General features: G+C 41.4%; 1 protein-coding gene across 1 annotated transcript in view; it reads right to left on the reverse strand.

Moving 5' to 3' along the window:
* Positions 1 to 432: 432 nt before the first annotated feature.
* si:ch211-250c4.3 (uncharacterized protein LOC100535981 homolog) overlaps positions 433 to 27,738 on the reverse strand; it is a 28,598-nt gene continuing 1,292 nt past the window's right edge. The window contains exons 2-8 of the mRNA XM_010870288.3: positions 19,722 to 20,539; positions 10,174 to 10,335; positions 5,410 to 5,575; positions 4,424 to 4,557; positions 4,146 to 4,267; positions 2,969 to 3,069; positions 433 to 2,396 (exon numbers count right to left, since the gene is read on the reverse strand). Of these exons, the coding sequence (XP_010868590.2) occupies positions 2,973 to 3,069; positions 4,146 to 4,267; positions 4,424 to 4,557; positions 5,410 to 5,575; positions 10,174 to 10,335; positions 19,722 to 20,539 (1,499 nt within the window). The 3' untranslated portion in view covers positions 433 to 2,396; positions 2,969 to 2,972. The remainder of the gene's footprint in view (positions 2,397 to 2,968; positions 3,070 to 4,145; positions 4,268 to 4,423; positions 4,558 to 5,409; positions 5,576 to 10,173; positions 10,336 to 19,721; positions 20,540 to 27,738) is intronic.

Genomic DNA, 27,738 nt, shown 5'->3' on the forward strand with positions numbered 1-27,738 from the left:
AATATGTATGAATCTCCAGAGTCACTGGCTGTGAAGGCTCTCTCTGATTGGAAAAGACATGTCCACTTCCTGCAGTTTCATCTAGATGAGAATCGTTAGTCATTATTTATTAGTACAAATCATTGAGAGTTTAATCTCTGAGGACACATACTTGCTAGTTTATAGTGAAGGAGTGGTCTTACATTCTACTCTCCAGGAGAAACATGATTTGCTTCATGATTTGGACTTAATGAGTGGTGTGATATTAACTTAAAGCACAAAAGCACAGCATACATGAAAACTTTATTTTAAAAAATTACTTTGAAAAGTGGTGTACAATATACAATATACAGATCACTATATTTTGTATTAGTTACCAGAACAACAAAATATTTATCTTACATATTGACAACATTTATTGCTTGGTAACAAAAAATTTCTGCTTGAGTAGAATATCTAGAGTTACGTTTATTCAGTTTGGTACATGTGCATTATTATTATTTTCAGTACAAGATGATGTTATGTAAAACTCATTAGCTTTGGATAGGTACAGTATCAAAAGTCTGTTTTTTGTCTCAGTAAATTCTCAAAAACAACACAGAACATTTCAGTAAATGGTTCAGGCTTTTTTGAGAAATTGTATTATCCTTTTAACACATTAATACATTTTCCTTTTAGTTAATCAGTGACATTTCCAAGGTACCGTGGCACTCGTTTAGCCTAGATTCCATCAAAGGAACCTCATTAAGATTTTTAGCAGTTGTGAAGAGAAGATACATCACTTATCCCAACAAACAGGATTTGGCATGTCCCAATAAAAAAAATCATATTTTGATAATGAACATAATCAACAGCATCCTAATAAAATATAAATACAAATCTTATAGTAATATCAAATGAGCAATCTTTTTTTTCTTGACTTTGTTAAACATATATAAGTCAGAGTAACATTAAAAAACAGATGGCAATATATTACAAACATTTTGTAACAACTGATGACAGGCAGGCAGTGATTTCTTTATCTTTAAGGATTATGGAACCTCAATCTATAAAAATGACACATTTCCATCAGACTAAGGAATTTACTCACATGTGACTTCTCCCCCTGTACAAACACACTGACTGTACACACCGCATAGACTTCTATTATATACAGCACATACACACAACATCACTGTAATCAACCCTGTATAGTGCTTACACAAATAGCCCAGTGGGCCTAGATTTAAAACAAGAAGATAATTCTCAAAAAATAGGTTTAATGCTGTAATTAAGTAATTCTGAAATATGTGTGCTATGTTTCACATTTGTCCAAGGGTTTGAGACTAAGAATATGACAATAGATGACATTAGGTAAGTTACAATGCTTTTTATGGAGTACAATATATGTGTAAAATATGTTTCAGAAATTGCTTTGTTTTTGCACTGACTTGTTAGTTTGGAGTATTTTATTGTCCGTTGCATTATACCAGAACATTTTTAAATAAACCCTGTAAAGCAGTTGGTTTCTTGATGTTCATTCTCTTTAGTGACATTCTGCATTCATCATCTTTAGTAAAACAATTTTAGTGAGAAAAAAACATCCCATGCTGCGATACTGTAATATATTTACTTACCTTTTATGGTATTAACTATAATTACACTATTGAAAAATCTTCAAAACATAGAAAAGGGGGTTTACTGTGCTAAGATATATTGATAGCTGTAGTTAGTATTTATTGGGCCATTCGGTAATGATTGGTTGGAACAGCATATCAAGAGATGAAAACATATAGATTTTGATGCAAGTACTTAATTATGCAGCATGTATTCATTGTTTTGGGTGTCGTTGTTTGGACCTGCTTGTTTTTGTGTGAATACTACATGGACTGGAAGTGCTCAAGCAAATTAGGAAAACTGGATTATTTTTATGCAGCAGACTTTGTCAGCCCTGTTCAATTAGGGAGTAAACCTTAGCATAGACAAGATACAACCAGCAAACTTTATAGTTAAGTGGCAGTAATTATTGTCTGAAATTAAGTTACATTTATTTAATCCAAGACTTTTGTTTCTTGGTTGGAACTACCATATTATATGGTTTGTTCCATCAACACATACTCTTGAAATGAATTCCTTTAAATATACAGTATTTTGAGGAAGCGGACCATATAGGTTTATAGTACACAATTAAATAATTATTATCATTTTATTGTCCATTGTGGCATAAATGGATGTCTGTTCTCATATAAATACAATTCCCTAAAACAATGAAATCTCCCCTTTTCTTCTCAAGGGTCAATCAAGATTTTGTCATCCATCTTAAGTGTTCTTTCAAACCTTTTAGAAAACTTTCTCTGTCCAGTCAACAATCTGTGCAACTTTACTTTGTCTTCCTCTTCAGGGCAGTCTCTTCCCCCTCTGGGCCATCTGTTTCATATCTGGGTAAAAAACAGACATTCAGTGTGGGCAGTGTTTACGTATGTTTTTGACCTCTATGGATGTCTTTATGATTAGTGACCCAAAAGCCCAGGATATTCCAGGTTCTTGCATGCAACTTTCTTTGTAACATTGTTGTGATCTTGTCCTTTTTCACTGAATAACAATGACATCCCAATGGGCCTTTCAATTGCCTACACCTCTCTTAATATATGAGCACAATCAGTACACAACTCAAGGTCAGTACACAACTCAAGGTCAGTACACATTACAAGGTCAGTACACAACTCAAGGTCAGTATACAACACATGGTCAGTTATACAACTCAAGGTCAGTACACAACTCAAGGTCAGTACACAACTCAAGGTCAGTACACAACTCAAGGTCAGTACACAACACACGGTCAGTTATACAACACATGGTCAGTACACAACACAAGGTCAGTTTTAGCACTGATATAAACTGTGCATAAATACTGATAGCCGCTAAATGAGCTGGGATTGTATGTGCACTGCAGGCTTTGAAAATGTCAGTACATGTCAGCAATATTTTGATGTGTCTTAACTTTGGGCACCTTGTTATTGGGGCCACGGGAAGTCAAGTCTGTTCTGATGGCCCAAGGCAATCATGGAGTTCCTGTTTCTTCCCGCTCGTTCTACTAGTCCCAGGTCAGGGCTGAAGGAAAAAAGGGCATTGTCAGTTGATTTGCTCCAATGCTATTAAATTGAGCAATGTACATAAAATGCATTTTTTTCAAAAGGCATTTGTTTCCAAGAGAGTCTCCTCATTAATAATTACTGTATCTCTTTGGTCCATACGTTAAATTGCCAGAATCCTCCCAGTGTACCTCAAGCCTGACACTGCAATGCAACCCCTCCGCTATTTGTCTGGGTTCTTGCCAAACTCCCTACTTTTTCTGAGAAGTGCCCCATCCAACTTTTGGAATATGTTGATGGGCCAAAAATATTGCTGTTATTTCCTCAACCTCTGCAACTCCCACTAGATTCCTGTGTTCTACAACCCTCAAACAAAAGAATGCCACTATTTATCCACTAACCTTTCACATTTGGAAACGGGAAACAAATCTGAAATAATGTGCCAAGAATCTTACATATAGTTGTTGGTTGATTACTTTAAATTCTTCCTTGTCTGTTCCCATTATTTGTAGATTCCTATGTGTAAAAAAAACTGTCACACTTTTACAGGAGGCCAATTTTGTTTTGTTCAAGAAATGAGGGGGGGTGGTTCATTTTCTGTGGTTTTGGACTCAGGCCATACAAACCCAGCAGTGCTAGTCACCAGTAACCTTTTATCATAGAAAATGGGAAGACGAAATTTGTATTGGAAATTATAGTTCATCGACTTCTACTGAGAAAAAAAAACACTCAAATGTAATTCTAAATCAAATGAACAGCACATATAGTAGTGGATCCTATTTTAGAGTGTGCCTGTGTCCAAGCATTTTTTTTTCTTCATTCTGACACTTCAAAAAAAAAAAATTATAGTGGTTGTGGGTTGTTCCGATGATTTATGGAAACTACTAAAGAAAATATTTTGACTATAGTTATTTTGGTTACTGTACTACCAACTGCCAGGAGTACCTCCTAATGTGCATTTTATCAAGAAGGAAACCTTCTCAGTCTTGAGTCCCTGTTGTGTATAGGCTGAGTAGCCCTAGGGCTTTTAGTCCACCTGAGTGGACATCATTGATTTAGAAGGTAAACATTCTGGATGAGCAGAGAGGTCCTTACCAGTAGAGCTGTGGACAGGATCTCTTCAGAGAGGTGGATGTCAGGCCAAGTTTGCTCTGGTTTCTCAGCTTGGTCTTCTTCACCAGATCCTTCACTCTGCCCCAGGTCAAGTTCTCACTTAGCTACAGAACCAGACATATGTCAGCGTGAGCATATCTCTTTCCCCCCAGTCTGCTAAGCTTCGGGCGTTTTGAAATGTGAATGTAGATAGCTGCAGTGTAAACAGTGTTTAAATGTTTTGTTACGTGAGTCAGAAGAATGACGTCAGACTGACTCACCCGTCTGCTTGGTACAGAGAGACCCTCCATACTGTCATAGAGAAAGGAGCGTGTCTCCCCCTCTGTGTAACTTCTCCGATTCAGGCCTCTCCCCCAAAGAGACACGAGGGGCTGGCATTCTCCCCGGTCACTCTCTATAGAACAAAGAGAAAAAGAAGACACATCGATCACTGCTCGAAGTAGGGGGAAGGACTGGGTGATGTTGTGAAGCATGGTGATGTCAATCAGCTGTCCCAGAAGACAGCCTGCTCTCTCTTTGCTGCTGCTGTAAACATATCAGAGGGGAGATTGTGTGTTTCTTGAATCCAAGGAGTAAGACATTTTCCCTCCATAGGCAGAATGCAAGGAATTTCCTTCTACTGCTCCAAGTAATCCTTTTGGGGTGCCATACTGTCACACCTCCATACCTGGGGGAACGCGAGCTGCTCCGAAAACAAGAGCATAATAACATTTGGGGGAATGACTCTGTTGTTGGGTGATTAGCATTGTTTCCAGTGTTATATGAGATGATGAAAAGGGGAATTCTGTGTGAAAACACTTCTGGGGTCATGACCGGTCATGTTTCAAAACCCAAGAATATCTAAGGACTTTCTTCTAAAGCCATTAGGTCCATTTCAGGGAAACATTATGCAAACATTTACTTTAATTGGTTCTAATGTGGTTTACGTTGTGTGTGACCGCATGAGTCCTGCATGAATAGGTTGTTGTGCTGAGTTTGTCAAGGTGTCAAACCGAGCTTAATACTAACAAGTGAAAAAAAATACTGTTTCTGAGATTCTCCACACATTTCTAGACCAATAAATATATTTATTTATATCAATTGATTCTTAAAAATGAAAACACAATTTTATGCCAATGTGTGATTGCAAAGAAAATATAAAGAAACAGCATTAAAATATGGTACAAATTAAAACAATACTTTTGATACCATCGATCCTGTAATCCAATGATTTGGATTCCGTCATGTTAACCAGCAGTTAACTGACCTGTCCTGTCAGGGAGTCCTGGGTGCCGTGTGATCTCAGGGATGGTGGACAGATCAGAAAGGGTACCGCTTACGGAGGAGCTGGGGAACTCACTCCTGGAGTGCCTCTTATTCTCCTGGAAAGCCATGCTTGCGGTCCCACAGCTACAGTGCTGCAGGAAGAAGTCCTAGGGGGAGGACAAAAACAGAGAAGAAGACAGGGGACCGTGAGTAGGAGGGACACAGGCAGTTATTTTTGAGAAAAACACGACTAGATACTTTGCTCAGCCTATAACCATCTGTTACGCAATCAGGAGAGTGAAAATGTGTTATGGCCACGGCACACTCGTCTTAGAGCTGCTGAATGATGTTACAGTGTTTAAAAGAGTATGTGGTCTGAGTTTTTTCTACTGTTTTAAACATTCAGCTTTTTCATTGTTGTTTTTTCATAGTGGGTATTTCCCTTTTCATTGTCTATGTTTTGTTTGTTTCATGGTAACCTAACCTAAAAAGATACATTTCAGAGCTCTAAATTGACCCTGACAGTTGTTTCTTGTATGCCTACAACACACAAGGCATGCTATTCAGATACGAACAATGACAGAGAATTTCTTGTTTGTATCCTTATCAGGATAAATTCCACATCCTCTTATCCTAGCTAAGGAAACTCTGGACACCAGGGTTGAACTATAACATAAAATACTGCTATAGTTCAATCCAGGCAGATGTCCAGCTGCAGTGTAAATGGAATAAGATGAAAGCCTGCAGATGAGAGTTGTTTCTTCCTGCCTCATTGTTAACCATGAAACCTGCAACGTCACTTAAACAGTAGTTGTTTTTTAGCAGATAAAGGCTACACGCCAGCTGCCTCTACAACCTCAGAACCCAGATCTGCACCTCCTGCTGCTCATAAAGTGAAGTAATTTCCTCATCTTCCTAAACCTTCCCCAGCTAACTCTATCCATGACATCCTTCCTTAGTTAACTCTAACATCTTTGGGGAGTAATCTCTCTCAGAATAATTTTTGGTGACAGTGAATAGTCGGTTTCCCAACCACGTGACGTTTCGACTGAAAAAGGCATAAACGTACTCTAGCGTTATATATGACCACTGAAGTCATGCTCCAGAACTATGTTTTTGTTTATACCAAAATTTGACCACAGTCTGACATCCCAGCCGGACCCCTAATCAAACTCTCCCCCAGGTGAGGACACTGACAGGGAGTTTGCAAGGGTTGCTTTAGGAGGCGTTAACTGTGTGGCCTCTCCCCTCTCCATGGACCACCCCATCTGTGTGTGCTTAGCCGAAGAATGAGGCAGCCCACCTTTGGGAACTCAGAGGGCCGCCACACCCGGCCTTTGACCTCTGAGAAGAGGATTTAACTGTTAGAGGCTTAATGCCTCTTTGCACTCCGGGGCAAAGGGAAGTTCCAAAACACTCCAGCACTGGAATGTACCGTTCGTTCACATCTGTTCCTCGGGATACCAACGACAGCCATCATGTGGTTTCCTTTTTGTCTTTTGAGGTAATGCTGTTTTTGGGATATTGTTGAGAGAGGACCATAATGTTGTTTCTTCTGCCAGTTTTGACTACTCGCTGAAGCCTCTGTTCACGTCACTTTATGTGAGTGGTAATAAAATGAAAACACATGGCGGCGGGGGGCGGTCTACGTAGGTGGTAACTGGCCATTGTCTGGATGTCTGTGTTCATAATGAACCCAGCGGTGACCCTGGTGTGAAGGGTGGGGTTATAAGGGCCCAAACACTGGGACCAAGGGATGTCAGCACTGCCAATTCATGGAGCTTAGATGTGTCTCAGCTGAGTGACTCCTCCTTTTGATGTGTCATCGATGTGTTTCAGCTTGTGGCCCAGCCACAGAAAAACTCGCAGCAGGGGATATTACCAAACGCTTGGGAGGCCAACCAGTGTGGTCCTCAAACTCGAAATCACGTGCACCGTGTATTAAGACAGGATTTGGCCCCAGGAAGAATACCTTGAAGTTATCTTCAAGGTATGTTTGTGTCAAAATGGCTGTGTAAAAATGCAATTATCAAAGTTAAATCATAGCTGCATTTGGTAACCCTAAATAATTGTACGTCTTGCTAAGATTGTTGAAAATAGCTTTTTGAAGAGAGGATGTGGTTATTTTTGCATAGGAACTTTTGGGATCTCTCTTACCATCCATCCCACTGTCTTACCATCCATCCCACTGTCTTACCATCCATCCCACTGTCTTACCATCCATCCCACTGCCTTACCATCCATCCCACTGCCTTACCATCCATCCCACTGTCTTACCATCCATCCCACTGTCTTACCATCCATCCCACTGTCTTACCATCCATCCCACTGCCTTACCATCCATCTACCATCTTTTTCTTTTTTTTCTCTTATTGGCTGGGATTCATTCAAACACCCTAGCAATATCTTTATTTATGATATTCATCCAGTACCCACACACTAATTCTAAAAACTGAGAGTGTACCTGCAAGGAGACTGGCCCTGTTAATAATAGGAGGTTTTTATAAAGTACCCAAGGCTGGTTAATTTGACCACGGGAAAAATAGTAACTACATAAATATACCAACGCAAGTTTGACTGAATTGAGGTTAACTTCCTCTGTCTCTCACTTCTTCTCCTTCTCCTCTCTGTCTTTCTCTCTGTCTTTGAAGTGTAGGATCCTGCTGGGCTTACCCTTTGCTTCAGTGGAAAGCTTTTCCGGCCCCTAGGCCTAAACCGACATAGCTAGTTCTGAACAAGTACTCTGAAATCTCTGAACGTAGCAGCTTCGGTATTGTGCCAATGACCCAAAAGGAAAACGAGCCCCCCCCCACCACAAGTACTTTTCATTAGAAGCACAGACAAATGTCACAGGGGAGTGGGCAACGTTTAATACAATACAGTAAAGGTCTCACCAAAGCCATCGAGAGAAATCCTATAAAACAGTGGTTGTTTTTCTAATTCAAAGTCAGATTTTCTTCTAATGCTCCACTGATTCCCAAAGACCAACCATGAACACTTTAAGAACATGTTGGGTCAACCAATATAACTGAGTTAATGGTGAGACCCTGTGAACTGTGAACCATAAATTCAAGTTTGTTCATGTTATTAAACCACCAATATTTTTAAACTACACAACAACTTTAAAAAAGCCATACATAACTGAAGGTATTTTGTTCTCTCTCTCTGGCGTTGGTAAGATAACATTCAGAGCAAACTTATTCATCCTGTTTGGAAACAGAAAGCAAGAGAGGAGAGCCGGCCTGGGGATTTTATAGGTTACACATTGTTAACTGAGTAGAATTGCAGCCATTTTATGAGAACGTTTTGAAATCTTACTGGAGCTTACAATAAACATAATTAGCCTTATTTTACTGCTGACATTGCACTTGGTTTAAACGTTTTCATAGACATCTTTTTTGTCTTTTTTCTAACTTTGCAAGAGTAATGTTAAAGTGAAAGAGTAATGTTAGTGTATGTAACAGTAATGTTAGAGTACGTGACAGAGTAATGTTAGGATATGTGATACATAAATGTTAGAGTATGCTTTACTAACATGAACCTTTTCAGGAAATCCAATACTTTGTAAGTTGTTGTTTTTCCGTAGTCTATAGAGTATAATAGTAAAGCCTATCATAGTACACTGTGAGTGTCATTGTCCCAGCCACATTCTCTGACTCCTCCCCTCTCTAAGCAGAGGGAGAAGTACCTCCTGAGGCTTGATATTAACTACATTCACATAAACAAAATCTCTCGCATCTCCCTTTGCAATGAAATTACAAAGTTAATGTGCGTCCCACATGTTTGAAGACTTGTAGTGGGCTGAAACCAGCTGTGCTATTTATTAAATGTTGTTTCGCCAGACGTGACTGACAAGTCTTACTGATGTCCTCAAACAGCAAGAGCTACACTGTGACAGCATGGGGGAGTAACCATTCAATTTAAGGCATGCTATCTCCTCACCAGCTGGACAACAGTCAAGCTGGAAATCAAAGATGGATTTTCTTGAGTCTGCCCTAAAACACCTACAGCAGCGTTTAAAATATTTTTCAAAAATGTTTAGGAGCTTCCTATCTCTGACAAATTAGGTAGTAATATATGAAGTTAAGAATGTTCTCCCTTTTAAGACAGCTTCGCTTGCGATAAGTCATTTACACGTATTTGCATTTTACACAGGCCACACAATTCTGATAATTTGTTCACTAATTGGTCTTTTCAGAATTGAGCTGCTTGTTTAAATGCTGCTTGTCCTCTGATTTCCTCTACAATCCCCAGGACTCATTAGAACAGTTAAAGTGGATAGGATCAGGCACTGAAAAGCAATAAAGTGTTATTTTCTACACATCTGACCATAGAAAATTACTTACCTTAATACTGTCATGTTCAGCTTGGAATTATGACTAATCACAACAGCTCCACAGCAGATGCGGAAGAGTCGCGCATCGAGACGCATTTCCTGACCAACAACAATAACCGAGCTTGCAGTTCCCTGACCCACCACAAGGTGTCACTAGACAACAACGAGACATGGCAGCCCTCTCCGAAATACACCTGTCCAACATGAGTTGCTTTCTGCTAGACCCGCTGGCACTGTCATTATGCTGAGACCAGGTTTTGAACACAATGACTCAACTGTACTGCGAGGCACTGATTTATGAATCTCAAGCCGACAGAGCTGTTCCTGAGCCAAGTAGGTAATCCCAACTGCTCCCAGTTCATTGCTATGAATGAGAATGCATTCAGCTAACTTTAGGGTTCCGAGACGAACACAAAAGATGTGACTCACCTCTTTGATCTTAGTCATCTTTCCACTTTTCTGCAGGCCACAGATCTGCTTCTGTAGCCGAAGGTTGTGATCTTGGAGCTGACCGATCTTCTCAATGAGCTGGCAGATGTGCTCCAAGTATCCCAGTCCAGAGCCCAGGGGGTTGGAGCTGGCCTGGCGTACCTGAGTGGTCAGAGGGATTGGTGAGCTTAGCGAGGTCATTAGGGTTCTGTAGGCCTGCCTCAGAGGTACATTCGTAAACTAGAAATGTACAGATTTAATCATTACCAGCGAAGGACAGTGACACAACTTTCTGATGGTTAAGGGACTTCCTACAGTAACAACTGGTTTGGTTCGCAGGGACAAAGAAATTCTGTAATAATTTCTGCTAAAATTCTACAGAATGACAGTGGGGCAAAAAAGTATTTAGTCTGCCACCAATTATGCAAGTTCTCCCACTTAAAAAGATGAGAGAGGCCTGTAATTTTCATCATAGGTACACTTCAACTATGAGAGATAATGTGAGAAAAAAATAAATCACACTGTTGCTGGTATTTTGGCCCATTCCTCCATGCAGATCTCCTCTAGAGCAGTGATGTTTTGGGGCTGTCGCTGGGCAACACGGACTTTCAACTCCCTCCAAAGATTTTCTATGGGGTTGAAATCTGGTGATTGGCTAGGCCACTCCAGGACCTTGAAATGCTTCTTCCGAAGCCACTCCTTCGTTTCCCGGGCGGTGTGTTTGGGATCATTGTCATGCTGAAAGGCCCAGCCACGTTTCATCTTCAATGCCCTTGCTGATGGAAGGAGGTTTTCACTCAAAATCTCACGATACATGGCCCCATTCATTCTTTCCTTTACACGGATCAGTCATCCTAGTCCCTTTGCAGAAAAACATCCCCAAAGCATGATGTTTCCACCCCCATGCTTCACAGTAGGTATGGTGTTCTTTGGATGCAACTCAGCATTCTTTCTCCTCCAAACACGAGTTGAGTTTTTACCAAAAAGTTATATTTTGGTTTCATCTGACCATATGACATTCTCCCAATCCTCTGATGGACCATCCAAATGCTCTCTAGCAAACCTCAGATGGGCCTGGACATGTACTGGCTTAAGCAGGGGGACACGTCTGGCACTGCAGAATTTGAGTCCCTGGCGGCGTAGTGTGTTACTGGTGGTAGCCTTTGTTACTTTGGTCCCAGCTCTCTGCAGGTCATTTACTAGGTCCCCCCGTGTGGTTCTGGGATTTTTGCTCATCGTTCTTGTGATCATTTAAGATCTTGCGTGGAGCCCCGGATCGAGGGAGATTATCAGTGATCTTGTATGTCTTCCATTTTCTTATAATTGCTCCCACAGTTGATTTCTTCACACCAAGCGTGCCACACAAGCCCTGAAAAGTGAAGCCAAAACGTCTCGATCGCCCCCTGGTGAGTGGTCCCAGTATAGGTCATAAACCCCGCCCTCCCCATGTTATTCATTGGGACGCGAGACCAACTAAACAATTAAATTACCCTTCAAATATATTTTTCCGAAGCTGGTTTCTGTCATTTACTGTAGTTTGTATCACGCTAATGTAAATTCAAGAGTTTGTTTTTAAAATAAGTTTGTTTTTAGTTAGTTATTTAATGCTCTAAAAACGGTGGTGTGACGTCGTGATTCACAGCTGTGATTGACAGCTATCTGAGCCGAGGAGCCACTGAATCTTCGGAGGACTGAGGAGATTGGAACTTTACATTTAATCTCTAAATTTCTATAATTGATATAATTTCACACGGACATAATGGGTTGTTCTGCAGTACATTGTGTTAACCGATCTGGCATTTCCAATCGATCTTTGAATTTTTTTCGGTAAGTTAAATTTATAAGCTATTTAATTAGTAAATAAATGTAATGGGCAAGCTAACGTTAGCTAAAAGACAACAAGCCTCGTTAATAGCCATGTTAATAGCTAGCAGGTGATCGTTAGCTAGAAGTTACCAATTATTTTTGTATTATTGGACTTGCGATTGATTACGGTATGCGCATTCTGCGAGGGAGAGTGAGGGCTGCGGCTTTACGGCTTTACTTCCTTCTCGCTACTGCGCATAACTAATGCGCAGAACTGGTCCCAAGATCGCTATCTGCGCAGACGCAAGTCCAAGATGTCAGCGCCGTATCAGGACACTGGTGGCTTCATTTTTCACCAATGGAAAAGAGCGAAAGGGCGTCGTCCATTATTTTTACAGTCTATGCTTCACACCAAGCTGCTTACCTATTGCAGATTCAGTCTTCCCAGCCTGGTGCAGGTCTACAATTTTGTTTCTGGTGTCCTTTGACAGCTCTTTGGTCTCGGCCATAGTGGAGTTTGGAGTGTGACTGTTTGAGGTTGTGGACAGGTGTCTTTTATACTGATAACAAGTTCAAACAGATGCCATTAATACAGGTAATGAGTGGAGGACAGAGGAGCCTCTTAAAGAAGAAGTTACAGGTCCGTGAGAGCCAGAAATCTTGCTTGTTTGTAGGTGACCAAATACTTATTTTACAGAGGAATTTACGAATGAATTCATTAAAAATCCTACAATGTGATTTTCTGGATTTTCTTTTCTCATTTTGTCTCTCATAGTTGAAGTGCCCCTATGATGAAAATTACAGGCCTCTCTCATTTTTTTAAGTGGGAGAACTTGCACAATAGGTGGCTGACCAAATACTTTTTTGCCCCACTGTACATGAGGGAAGACACCCACCATGTGTGCTCTGAGAGAGGATATAATCATTCACTGGGAATCCCTATGGTTTCTTATCTTTACAGTGGATAACCAGCAATGGGATTATTGTACCACTTGTAGGTAATTGAATCCAGTGTTTTATGAGTGGAAGACAGAGAGGGAGAGGGTTTTGTAATCTATTGTTGAGAGGTAAATGGTGAAATGATTCCAGAGGTTTTTATCCCGTCGTAAAGAATATACTGATTTACTGATCCGTAATCCACAAAAACGTTCCTGTGAGATAAAAACAACATTAGGTCTTCTGAAATGCTTGGGTCCAGACATACCATCAGCTTAACGTTGCTGTATGATATGGATTTAAGAAGTGTTGCTAGATGTTGAAATCTGCCAGAGATTGTATCCATCCAATCTGATATTAATTTCATGTTATCATTACACAGGAATGTTCTAATTGGACAGGGTTAGTCAAGTATTATTTAAGAAAGTCCAGTCACACAAATAGCCTACAGGCAAGGGCCTGAATTAATATGGTAACAAGCCCCCTCACCTCAGAACATATGAAATGACAAAATGTTCAAACTGTTCACACCCGTCCTGTTTGCCTTTAGCAAATTCCAATCCCTCCAATTCTGCACATTTTGCCAAGTTATGTGTGGGTTCATGGGGCATCAGGGTTCAATTCCTGACTGGATCCTGTCTGGATCAGGCCCATATACCAGGCGTAGGGGTTATAGGATATTTAACGATTTATAAAATACTGTTACATTTGAATCATTCAAATTGAGTGTGCTTTATTACTCCAAATCGCTTTACAAACTCATAAAGACATTCCCTATGCAGTTCCGGGCCACTTGTCTTCCTCTAACATCATGTCAGCATTGAGGAGTTTAGTCTTAAAGTCTAATAGGGATTTTGTAGGATTTTCATTCAAATTTTTCTTCTTCTGACTGTGTTGCATAACCTTGACATACCATATCAACAGTACATACGTTTCCATTTGTGAGTTGATGGTAATGGCAGTTGGTTGTTATTTTCCTATTGTAGTCATAAAGGTAAACAACAGTGAATATGGAGATATTATATTACCTCTCATTTGGTCGTTGGAGTCAGTGTTGTTTTTGTTCAAAATTCGATATATCCACGCCGGTGTGGGAACACAAAGACTGCATTGTGAGCCACTGTTTGTTTGTTTGTTTTATGGTGTGACTGTTAGCCAGAGAGGCACAGGACGTTTTAAGGAAATATTTATACAATCGTCCACATTCCGAAGTGTCCCAACAAAAGCAGGAAGTAAGCTCAGGTTGAACCCGTTTTTTTTCTTTTTTTCCCAGAAGGCTTTTCCTTGCCATTTCTGTGAACCTCAAGTAAGGGACCTGTTCACTAATGGAAACACTGGGCCGAACAAAGGGACATAAACTCATAACAGTGGGGAGAACTGACATCACTTGTTTCCCCTTGACAGGGAAAGGAACCTCCTGGCCACAGCACACAGTGATGACCCGCCACCTCTTTCCCAGACAGTGGGTTAGAAACCATGTCAATGAGTCATGGAGCCCTCAGTGTCCTGGTTCTCCTCTTATCTCCCCAGACATGCAGGTGTCTGGCCAGGGCCTCACCGACGATCAGCCAGGTGGTACGATCCTCCGTACACACGTACTCAGTCATGGCCAGAGGATATGAGACAGGCTGTCATCTGCAATCCCTAGCAGAGGCGGTGGGGCGCTGGGTGGGGCACCCTTCCATAAATCTCCTGGTCCCCCGTGGGCCGTGGGAGGGGATGGGAGGGGAAGTGTGAGGGGTCCGGGGAGGCATCCACTCCCTTCCTCAGAGCTAAATCCGGGCCCTAATGCTGTGAAGGTTTTACGCTGTTTTGAATGCGGGGGTTGCTGACGTGTGGATTCAATTGCATGCTCATTTTCTCTTCTCCATTTTCCAAAGTCTATGAAATCATCTGCTGCCTTGACCAAAACCATGTCCCCACTCAACCATCTCATGTGGATGTATTTCCTGATACCACAAAAGTTACTATTGCATGGATGGAAACAGGACATGCCAGTACAATTTGATCCATGTTGGTATTTTTGTTCAACATTGTGGTGTCTTTTGGTCGGTTGGTACAACTGCAGTGAGGGGAAAAAAATTTGATCCCCTGCTGATTTTGTGCGTTGACCCACTGACAAAGAAATGATCAGTCTACAGTTTTAATGGTAGGTTTATTTGAACAGTGAGAGACAGAATAACAACAAAAAAATCCAGAAAAACGAATGTCAAATATTTTATGAATTGATTTGCATTTTAATGAGTGAAATATGTATTCGACCACTCTGCAAAACATGACTTAGTACTTGGTGGCAAAACCCTTGTTGGCAATCACAGAGGTCAGATGTTTCTGTAGTTGGCCACCAGGTTTGCACACATCTCAGGAGGGATTTTGTCCCACTCCTCTTAGCAGATCTTCTCCAAGTCATTAAGGTTTCGAGGCTGAGCTTTGGCAACTTGAACCTTCAGCTCCCTCCAAAGATTTTCTATGGGATTAAGGTCTGGAGACTGGCTTGGCCACTCTAGGACCTTAATGTGCTTCTTCTTGAGCCACTCTTTTTTGCCTGGGCCATGTGTTTTGGGTCATTGTTATGCTGGAATACCCATCCATGACCCATTTTCAATTCCCTGGCTGAGGGAATGAGGTTCTCACCCAAGATTTGACGGATCATGGCCCCGTCCATCGTCCCTTTGATGCGATGAAGTTGTCCTGTACCCTTGGCAGAAAACCCCCCCCAAAGCATAATGTTTCCACCTCCATGTTTGACGGTGGGGATGGTGTTCTTGGGGTCATAGGCAGCATTCCTCATACTCCAAACACGATGAGTTAAGTTGATGCCAAAGAATCGATTTTGGTCTCATCTGACCACAACACTTTCACCCAGTTCTCCTCTGAATCATTCAGATGATCATTGGCAAACTTCAGACGGGCCTGTACTTGTGCTTTCTTGAGCAGGGGGACCTTTAAGAGTGTGCTCCTAATCTCAGCTCGTTACCTGTATAAAAGACGTTCTGATAGAGGGGGGATCAAATACTTATTTCACTCATTAAAATGCTAATCAATTTATAACATTTTTGACATGGGTTTTTCTGGATTTTTTTGTTGTTATTCTGTCTCTCACTGTTCAAATAAACCTACCATTAAAATTATAGACAGATAATTTCTTTTTCAGTGGCCAAACGTACAAAATCAGCAGAGGATCCAATTATTTTTTCCATCACTGTATCTATGAAACAATGGAGTTGGAAACTCCTTTATGAGTAAATATAGTACACTATTGGAATCACACTGATTTAACACAATGATTTAACAATCCTCTGACACTATGACTCCAGAAAGCAAGGAGTTATAAGGTTCCAGATGATATAATAACTTCAGATGAACTTATTATGCTCCTTTCCAATAAATATTGATGGTCATATTTCGGGTACATGATTATTTGTGCATTGCTGTCATTGGAGACAAAAGAGCTCAGGTGGCAAAACTAGGTGGTCTTGTATTCAGTACATGAAAACAACCTTTCAGGTACCCAAGTCATCAACCTCTGCCGTCTATTCACAAATAGTCTGTCTGGTAGAAACACAAAACTGTTGGGAAAAACGTTTATACTTTCTGTGCTTACAATTGGCCACAAATAGACAATGAGAGTAATAGTATTGAATCAGTTTTGAGGATCTCTATATTTTCTTTATCATACAGAACGTGAGCATAAAAAGCCCGATCCCAGGATCATGGTGGAAAACTGAAGTCCTCCTCTGGCCTTGTTTCTGGAGATTTCCACTGCCTCTGCCGCATGAAAATACCTTCCTAAACATGACAGTGTTGGAAAGGAATGAGGCGCCAGATGTGGGGTGTGCACAGATATACGGAGAAAGGTACGTGCTGTGCACGGCTACTCGCTTTATATCCAGGAGCTCCATTTGTTTTCTACACAAACAGTCTGAGGTAAAAAGGAAGGAAAGGGTCTTGAGAATTTACAGAGAGACAAATGTGAGATTAACAACCCAGGCGCTGCTAGTTAAATGTGTCTGTTAGTCACCAACAACGCCTCAACAAGGTTTTACTACCAGCATTAACTTTAGAAGGATTCAGCAGCTGTATTAATAATCTAGTCCATTGGGATCCCTCGACTTAAATCTTCTTTACATCACCTTGCGGTCCTTAACAGACGCCAGGAGCAACATGACTGGTGGGAGCCTGTCGACACAGCGGGTCACTGGTCATAAAGATGGATCAGTGGAACCCATCAGAAGGCCCGTGAAGCATTAGCACTGTACATCACGTTCATGGACTTCGGCTGAGGAATTCAACTGGACGCTGTCTCATTTAACGGCCGTTCTTTATTTTATGACACCATATTTCACGGTGTTCCGCGCATCTTTCATCGGAAAGGGGAAAATATGCTTTGAAAACCCTGCAGTTCCTCCTACAGAAAGAGCACTGCACAAATGAGATCAGACGAACGGTATAATACAGCCATATGATAAATGTTTTCTCCTCACAGTGAAAGACATACACACAGCTTTCTGCACTTCTAAGGGTTTGTTAAGGACTTCTGATGCTGACTGTGTTTTCATGTTTACGACGCATGCTTAAGAAGGTTACTTTCAAACATTTGATTGACAGACCACCCTGAGGCCATCATGGCTTTTTTAAGACCGTAGAAAATGGGTGGAGAAAGTATTTTATGTTTGACCGGGGAAGGTGTCCAATGTCCCCTTTACTTGGACCACAGAGGACCACAAAGGCCCGATGTAGAAGGCAAAGGATAATTACTTTATTAGCTGTGGTGACAAGTAATGATGATGATAATAATGAAGAGTCATACAGCCAGATTGCCTGTCAGCAATGTACCCTAAAGTCGGGCCACAGAGGCGTCCCCCAAAATAACTGCTATCCCCCTGCAAAGCGACTATTCCACTGAAGGGGCCCTACAGGGTATGAAAGGGGCTTTATCTTGGTAAATATGTGAGTAATTTCAGCAATTCGACACCTGTTTGATGCATCCAGGTAGGCCGACCAGCTCCAGGCCCAAGGAGTGGGAGGAGACGGGGGGGGGGGGGGGCTGGCTGTAAGGTTCTCCAAGAAAATATTGCCACAGCCATCTGCAGAGTCACTCTGCACAGATGAACAGGTGCTGTGTGACACACGGCAGCATGAAATATTCGCCATCACTGTAACACACGCCCTCTGCACCTCTCCTCTCAGCCTGAATGAAACACACCTTACGTCTCCCCTGCCTTACGTCACAATACAACCTTGTTTTCACTGGCACTCAGAACATGGAATTGCTGTAAAGGGCCTTTAAGGGAGAGACAGGGAAGCACATTTTAAGAGATTATGGTTTTGAAGTGTTTTTTTAGTTTGCCCACCTCAAATTCTGTTACAGGCTAGGTTGCTCGTTAAATCATTTTGGATCGTTGAGCGTGTTATGTATCTTGTACAAGGCAGTGTTAGCCAGGACTCATGTCATCTAAGATAAGATCTCAGGAGATGCCTGTGTCCGTCCTGGGAAATTGTCAAAAGGTCGCAGATCTCATGAGCATCACTTTCACCTTGGCACGCTTGAGAAAGCATACCAAGCTATCCCAGGTTTATTCTTGCCTTCATATACAAGCCAGCAAAAAGTTTCACTTTTATAGCATGATGGTTAGAAATCTAAAACAGATTTGAAAACAACTGGCACATTTATGGGAAAAAGTTCAAAGTTTAGTCAGATTCACCATTTCACTGTCAAAATGTTTATCTACACTCAAAACCAACAAGAAATTCAGAGGATAGAATATTTGATGCAGAATCAAAGACTGACCTGAGAGCTCATAGTGATGCGTTCTTATGGACTGGCAAAGCTTCACAGCTGCCAGGTGCACTGTGCTCTCATTTGTAACATGACAATATGTTTACATTTTACATCTATCAGTGAGAACCCAGCTATCGTTTGTAAGCTCTTATTAGAAAATGTGCCTCTGCAGGTCCTTATGACTGGGTAAAGTAGACATTTGTTAGCTATCTCCATAAATGCAAGTTGAGGTCATGGAGCGGTCATGTAGTTTCCGTGTGACATTATTATATTTTCCTAAGCCACAGAGACTCCAAAACCAAAAATAGGCAAGATATAATGTGTAACATCTTGTTAGATTAATATGATCAGCACAGTTACTACTTTATGGCCTGTCTTCGGAGATTTGATTCAACTGACTTAAAATCAACAGTAGCACTCATCTGTAGAATAATATTAATTGCACTTGAAATTTCATATCAGTGCTATTATTAATATTAATAAGGGGTTTCCTACAGCCTTGTTCTCCTTGGATAATGCATGATTAGCAGGGGATATAGGAGCTGGCAATGGCTGATAATGAGGGATAATGACAGGGAGCATGGAGATGTTTGCTGTCCATGACCCAAAAGAGCTTCTCCTCAAGTCCATGCCGATTGGGAGGACGAGCTGACAAGCATGAATAATGTGCTTGCTGACTTCGTAAGCATCAAGACAGCAGGAAACGTTCATACAATTAATGAGGGAATAACGTTTAAATGTATGTGAAGGAATGGGTCATCAATTTCTCCCAGTTACAGATGAGAGATACGCCTTTCATTTTAAGATATATGCCTTCCATATACGGTAAATGAAAAACTAAGTAATTGCTTCTGTTTGAGTAGAAAACCAACAGAATGTTGCAGATGAAAATTCACCAATGGCATATGCAGCTACAGCAACCCTAAGTTATTGCCCTGTGTATGGAGTAATTGCCCCGTAAACAACCCTTTATTTAATCCATAAAAGAAGATATAAAACATTAGGGAACATCTGCAGGCTTTACCTCACTCAGTCTGCAGCATTCTTCCATATACTCCTCCAGGCTGTCATTCGTCACGCTTTTCCTCAGTGGGTGTTGCTCGAAGTCAACACCTGTCATATCGTCACAGGCCCCTGGGCGCTGGCCCCTGGGCCTCTCATCCTCCGGGTAAACCCCCTCGGTCACAGTCCCGTTATCACCCGAGCGCTCTGAACCCGACCCCCTGTCCTCGGCGGTGGCTAGGACCGTCTTCAAATCGACATCTTCCTCAGTTATGTGAAGGTCGGCCCCACCCACTCTTGTGCTGACCTCAGCCTCCAGCTCCTCGATAACAACCTGCTGCACAACACTGTCTGCAGTCACACACGGCGTGTCTCTCACATCCTCCGTTCCTTCCGCGTCCGAGCACCGTTCACGCGCGAGGGGAGACTCAGATGTAGGCAGAGGAGTGGTGAGGTTACAGGAGTCACAGGACGGCTCCCGGCTATGGACCACAAAGCTTTGTTCAGAGCCGGTCGGTGTGGAAGGAGAGTTGGCACCGCTGGGAAGTTCCACTCCAGAGTCCTCTGACTCGAATTTGTACAGCCTGGGAAGCTGAGAGTCAGAGAAAATGTCAGACAGGTAGTCTGTGCTGGAGTCCATCAGGGGCTGACAAGCCACGTCTTTTAGGTCAGCATTCCCATCCAAGGCTTTGACAGGTTCTGAGATGTCCTGCTCAGACACTGACACAGAGATTGTCGATAAAGAATCATCTGTGCGGTTGCAGAGCTTCTCGTGGAAGTTGTTGAAGAGCTTCATCTTGGTCAGGACGACCTCATTGTCTAGCAAATTCTCTCCCTTCCCTGTGAATGAGAAGAGGCACAATTAATGAAAACTGCCTATGTTTTCATTGCCAAAATGTTGACTACTTTGAATGTTTGCTGGACTCAGTAGCATGACCGATTCCTTTTACCAGGAATGACACAGATGTACCTTCAAAACACTTTGTGGAGGTATCTTTTTCAACTGTATGGTACACATATTTCTTAGGGCACATTGTTTCTTAGGGCCCCACGCTAGAAAATCCAGCTTTGATCTTAAAGTTCAGTTAATAGCATTATGGGGTGCATTCATAAGTGACATCTCCTCTTTCTCGCCTCAAGCAACCCGATACTCCTCGTTGTCAATTAAATATTGTCTCATTTTCTAACTATAAATTCCAAAACAACAAACTCACACTGCACCATCTTCTTAAGCAGCTCAAATGTTTTTAATTAAATCAGTGTTAGCTTATTATATTCATTTTGACTTGTGCTTCATCTAACCCAATCAACTTTCTGGTTCAACAAAATACTGGACTTTTAAATCAAACTTCAACAATGGAGAAGGTTTGACGACTACCCGCTGTTTAAATGGAAGATCGAGCCACAGCAAATTTGAGATTAAAAAGGGGCTTTGAAGTTGTAAATCCAGTGCTTTCATTCACTTCAGAGGGAACTTTATTGAGGGTAGTTTTAGGAGGACTCGGTTGTCAGAATGAAATGAATAGTCATGCTAAAGTATTTTGAGTATCACATAGGTTGAACCTCAGAGACCCTCACTGACACAAACATCCTGACTTCCTGAAATGATGCCTACTTCAGGAGCTGTGGCACGCCATTGAAATCACACTCCCAGAGGAATTCCATCACTGATTGTTAGGAAATGAGGCAGGCGGAAATTGTGATTGGAAGGGAGGGGACATGGTTAGGATGATGCACGAGGACATTTACAGAAGCTCAGGTTGCGTCAAAGAGCCTGAAACCTAATTGGCAGGAAGTTAGTAAGATGTGGAGGCTGCAATAATGGCTGTAATAATGGCTGTAATAATGATTGGATGCATAACCCCTTTGGTTTGTTACAACATGAACAGCTACACTATTTGGAGGTAGTGACATGTCAAATGTAAAGCAGCCATTAGTTTTATTGTAAATAATAATTTAGCACTGTTATTTGTTCCTCCAATATAAATGTAATTAATGAGTTCAGTATTTTAACAGTGCTATTAAGGATTTTATAGTATCTTTCAGATTGTTGTTGGTGGGGGATCTCTCACCATATCTGTTTGCAGATTTTTCTTACAAAAAACCCATTGTTTTGTTTATTTTGCTGTGAATAACCCCCCCCCCCCCCTCCCGAGAAAACAGTCTGTTAACAGTCTGATAATAATGTTTTGGGTTTGAATAGGAGCTCTGCCTAAACATGATAGTATTTTCAATCTTGTTTGGTCTTATCTGCTTTGATTCTGGCTCAGGTCTCTTCCCATTCAAAACAACAGCTGTGTTTTCCTAGTGTGTTTGTACTGATTTTGGCCAAGAGTTATGAATTTAGGTAGAGGAGCAGTTTTGTATTGTTTTCTACACCACAACATTATCCTTTTAAAAGATCATACAATCCAAAATGACAATGTTGCTGAGTGCTTTCAAGGCGGGCAAATACTATCAGCGTCAGAAAACAGCTTGCTAGCCTTTACTTCAGTGTAGCTTACATGTGCTTTCCGTTTCATCTCTCCAATTCATGATGAACTGGAGAGTTGATCTTAATTCCATCAAAATGACATTGTTTATTTAGCTAGATATCATGAATTTGTTTGAATTGAACGATTTGCATGTGGTGTAAATGTGCCATTTGGTATGTCTAACTTAATTAGAATGAGATGTGTAGTGTGTACACTCCCATAATGCTAATGTTACATGTGGAACACATTTAAAGGGCTCAACTTAGGACATTGCATTCTCAAAACAAATCATTGCAGCGGAGACAAGTGAGCGTATTTCCTGTTTACTTCAAATGCAAGGAACATGTAACACATAAGACTGTTTCCACTGTGGTCAGACCAACATTATAACTACTTTAACACTATTGTGTCTACAATTGCATAACATCAGATGTCCAAGTGTTGGTTCTTTCTGAGGTAAGTCTTTCTGAAACCTTTTGTGTACACAGTCTTTGATCTAGCAAGTACATCCCAAACGTAAACTCTCTGGATACCGCAATCGTTAGTGAAATAATATTAGTACTTATACCAAGCCCTATAACTCTTAGAGGAATACAAATTAAACCTGAGCAGTCCAATCAGAAGATTATACATAGTCTTCTAGAATGTTCCTCTCTGCATCACTTCCCTGAAAGACAACTGTTAATCTCAGATGTATCCATTTCAAACAGCTCCCTAAGCAGCTCTGCTTGATAAGGCTGTGGTCACTTGAAAAGATATGAGGCTTCAGTCCATCTGCAATGCTATAGCAATACCCCTGACTATCTGTTCATTGGCTTCATCAAGTCAATCTGACCAGTCATGTGTTATCATGTGTAATGGGTACTGGTGTATCTCACTGAGTGGCAACAGATAAGAATGGTTAGAGACAAATACTGAGGATCTTCTACAATGCTCTTTCTCTTACAGACGTGTAAAGCATCACATGTATGCATGTATATTTTAGCCACTATGAACTCAAATCCCTCAACTGTCCCATCACTAATCCGAGCTGGCAATAACATGAAAGCAAATGGGAAACTCGATTGCACGTAGTGTTCATTCTAGCAGCCAATGTATTTCCTCCTACAATAAAAGTTCACCGATCTCACACAGAAGGTATTGATATCCATTAGTCTTTAAAGCAATGCTGGGCTTCTAATTGAACACAAGGATTTGCTGAAGGCGCATTTCTGTTTTTGTACATGGGGAGAAAGCAATCTGCATCCAAATCCCCCTGGATTTTCAATTAACGATCCAGAGACCTGGCTCCCTGTTCAGAGAGATCAAACAGCATCTCTCCCAGCCCCTGGCTGCTCGGAATGTGAATAATGCAATATATTGTTAGTGCCCAGTTGCAGGAATATAGTGGAGGCATGTGTGGTGTAAAATACAAACAAAAGAACTAGGTCAAAGCTTGTATTCCCGATATGGACCATATTTCCCAGTCCTTCTTTACCTTTTAACCTCAAGCACAACTCTTTATTTTAATTACTTAGTATATCAGTGGAGAAGATGGCCTGGTTTGAGTCGATTGTTTTTGGTTATCTACATTGTTTCACGTTACGGAGCGGAAAAGTGCTAGACATCTTATAGTCAATACACCAACATTTGAAATATGAGGGCAACTGAAGATAATGTCTTTGTGATGGGCATTATATATAAAATTGTATTTGTATGTTTTGTCTGGGTTACATGATGAATCATTCTGTAGCAAATCAAAGTCAAACCCCAGTGAACAATTAGGGTTGCTTTGTTGTTTCCATTTGCCTCCAAAAAATAAGCTGAGAGGCAACCATTTGTGAAGTCCCTTTATCCGAGCCATCTTTTCTGAATCAACATCAGTCTTTTTGTGAACACACTTGGAATTTATTTTCAAAACCAAGAATGTGGAAATTAATGAAAGATGGAGCTGAATAAAGATGTTCTGTTATGGTAATGAATTAACAAAAAACAAGAACAACAACATTCTTGTCTTGTGAGAATGAACAGTTTGTCTCTTCTCTACCTTGTCTATGCGCCAGTTGGTTTTTATAAATGCAATAATTGCCGGTTCCTGTAAATTAACAGCAGACAAATAAATGGGACCAGATTGCCTTTAAATACACACTGAAGTCAACTTGCTTATTCAACCATGTAATCCAACAACAACCATTGTGATCCAATCTGCTTGGCTTGATCCCTCAAATCACCTGGTCCTCCACCCAAACAGGTGTGAACGTGGTCCAGGTGTCATCATGCGAAAGACAAAACTGATCCGAAATCCTACACTATAATTGAACAGACTCGTTGAGTCAGTCAGTCTCCCGTAAGGATGAGTAACCTCCACAACGTGTAATTAGGTTCCACACTGTCCACCCCCCTGGACTCGTCTTTAGCCTCCTTTTCTGTCAAACGAGAGTCAGCTGTTTCCCTCAAAATTAATTTCACATTCCAGACACGCAGTATAATATTGTGGTTCAGGTTGGCTACCAAAAACATCCCTGGAAAGTAATCTCATGAAAAGGGAGTTTAGGTAAAGAAGATGGATTGCCAGGCTACCCTCCCAAATGCCTAAAGCCTCCAGTCTACTGTGAGAACAAAGGTTTAAGCTCCCTGGATGGCTGTCACTCCCTCACCGAGGGAGAACACAGCCAGCCAGCAACAGTGTGTTGCCAGAGGCCCCTGGGATCAGGAGGGCCTCTGAAATGTGCTGTAAGGAGGGGTGAAATCCATCCCTTTGCTCTTAAATAAGTGTGTGTTAGTCTCCTCCATGGGTTATTCAAGTATCCTCCCTGAGGTTGAGCTGACCTGTGTAGTGGTCGGCTTGTGTTTTAGCCGGGGACACCCTTCTCTGTGGAGGGGGATCAATAGGAAGTGACCCCACACAGAACCGTATAACGAGTGTCCAGATTTGACAATCTTCATCCAGAATGTCCAGATAATACCCAGTTGTGTTGATGAACTTATAATAATTCTCACAAATAGCCACCTGGGTTAAATACTGGGGGGATGTATTCTTTTGTCTTGATTGATGGAATTTTCTTTTTGTCTGCCTTGGACAGTCTCACCAAGGGACATTTCACATATTTAGTTAAAACAAATGAAATATGCAAGTTTTCAAACATTGGCGAACATTGGGGTGAAATAAATGCTGTCCATTGCTAAACATTTTACTGCTGATTTCATCCTCCCGAAAAGAAACTGGATCGCTAAATCCCAACAAATGGAATATTTATAATTACGGCATCAAATGTACATCTACTGGGTTTTTCCCAAAAGTGGACCTGTTTTCAACTCACTGGAAAAGGTGTATTCCTGCATACTTTTGGGCTGTATCTTCACAGGCAGGTGTTCTTCTTAAGCAGGCTCCAGTAGCTCTGGATGACATTATGTGTGCAAAAGCCCCAAGCTAAACTGTTCATTCAGCTGACCTCTTGGATCCTAAGTGGAAAGGTCATTAACAGGCTGTGACAAGCCTGCTATTTTTACGGCTGGGGGGCTTAGGAGAATGTCCATTTTCTATTGGCACTTTGGGTGGTCAGTCAGACTGATGATTAGGTTGCCACATTGAGTGGCATATTGGAAATGAAGTCAAAACATCAGTTTTCTTATGTTTCGTGCAATGGGATGTTTAGCGACCAAAGATATCCATCTAAAAGACAATGCCTTTTTCTGGCCAGTGTGTCCTTTATTGCCCTTTACTGACATTTGCAGGAAATTGGTGATTTAAAGATAACTGGAGGTGGGTCCTCATGGGGCTCATTTACAATTCAAGGAAAAGACAAATAGAATGAAATTGGCTCAAAGAAAACAAAAACAAAAATTGTCCAGTGCAGTTCAAGTGACAGAAACCAGAGGACCTATCTGATGAGGTGTGAAATACCAACACACACCTCTCCTCTCAACCCTCCCACTATCTCTCCCCCCTTCTCTACTCAAAGTCAGCAGGGCTACTCTTAGCTCCACAACCCTACACAGAGGCTTGCTGTCTTCCCTTTTTCACCTCTTCCTTGGATGTGACGTCGACCCTGAGGAGGGTTCCCAGACTTGGTTTAGGGACTAGCAGGGGCCCCACTCTACATTATCAGACGCCATTAGGATAAGCCAAGAATGTGCAGGAGAGCTTACTTAAGGCAAATCTCCTTGGGGCTAGTTCCGACAGCCCAGGTCTGGAAATTGAAATCTCCCACAATCCCCCTCACCACCAATTGTGATGCTTCTAACACAAAGTGCTGCTTAATTGAAGAACTGTAAACAGGAGTATGATCATTGGTCCTTTCCAATCGTGTTGGAGATTTGATTAAAACATCTTAAGTTATGTAGTCTTATGTATTTTCTGAAATGCCCTCTTAATGCTGTATTAGACAAGAGAGCATAGCAGATAGAGAAGGGTTTTTCTGAAAGGGTCTGTGGCTGGTTTCCAACCCATGCTATAGCAGTAGGTGTCCTGGAGGCACAAGCTTATAACCCTGGACTACACTAAGCAACAGAATGACATTGACTTTTCAAGTGTTTAAATGATTTTTCCGACCATTCAACCTCCATAGTAAACCACAAACAGACGAATTATACTGTACGACGCAAGACACTACAAACGGACAGTTCCTTTAAGCATTAACAGGAGGTGATAGTTATCATTACTGTGATCATTGTGATTTACTGTGGTGAGATCACACTGGGAAAACAAGGACATTAAACACAGATGAACTTCACACATGGAAGTGAATGGGATGTTTTAATGTGTGGTACTCCCCTTCGTCCCCTTCTGCTCTAATTCCTTAGGATCTGACCAGTTCCTGTCAGCGTATCCTCACCGGATGACCTCATAAAGCAGGGAATTCCAGTGAGTACCGTTCTGCTTGGTTATTCTGATGAATGCGAGGTGTGGAAGAGGGGATTTGTTGAATGTTACATATGTAAACGAAAATCTTAGGCATTTGTTCAGGCCAACTATGAACAGTCAGAGCCAAGAATCTTTTATCACTGTCAAAGATTTTACAGTGTCATTGTGTTTGTTTATTAAGACAATCCTCCAGCTGTGAGCTAAACAGAGGTCTAATGACAGCAAAAGGACGACACTAAAATACGTCAGTATCTGCCTTGATGTGTTAGACACAATGTGTCCCTTATCTTTACAATGAGCCTTTTCTTCCAAACCAAGCATCTCAGCAAACAGAATCATTCCTGTCCGGGCTGTTTCAAAACTACAACAATGCAGGGAATTCTCAGGACTAAACCAATTGAGGATCTAAGAGAGGCTTTCCTTCTCAACAAGTGTGAAGGTCATGTTGTATACCACCTGAGATAAGAGGGCACATTCTTGGGATGCAGAGAAACCTGTTAACTCTTCAGATGATGACTGGTATAAAGGAGTGGGGGGACAAAGAGAAGTTACATTATCACTGGAGCCCCATAAATTCTGTCGCTAGGGAGAAACATAACCACTCTTTACATTCATGGACAGAGCTATGGATTGAAAAACAGACAGTCCATGACATGATTTATTTTAGCGTATTCCTGAAATAGGCATTATGTCATTATAAGGTGTTTTCAGACGAGATTGGA

Source organism: Esox lucius, chromosome 6, assembly GCF_011004845.1.
Source record: "Esox lucius isolate fEsoLuc1 chromosome 6, fEsoLuc1.pri, whole genome shotgun sequence".
Classification (NCBI taxonomy): domain Eukaryota; kingdom Metazoa; phylum Chordata; class Actinopteri; order Esociformes; family Esocidae; genus Esox; species Esox lucius.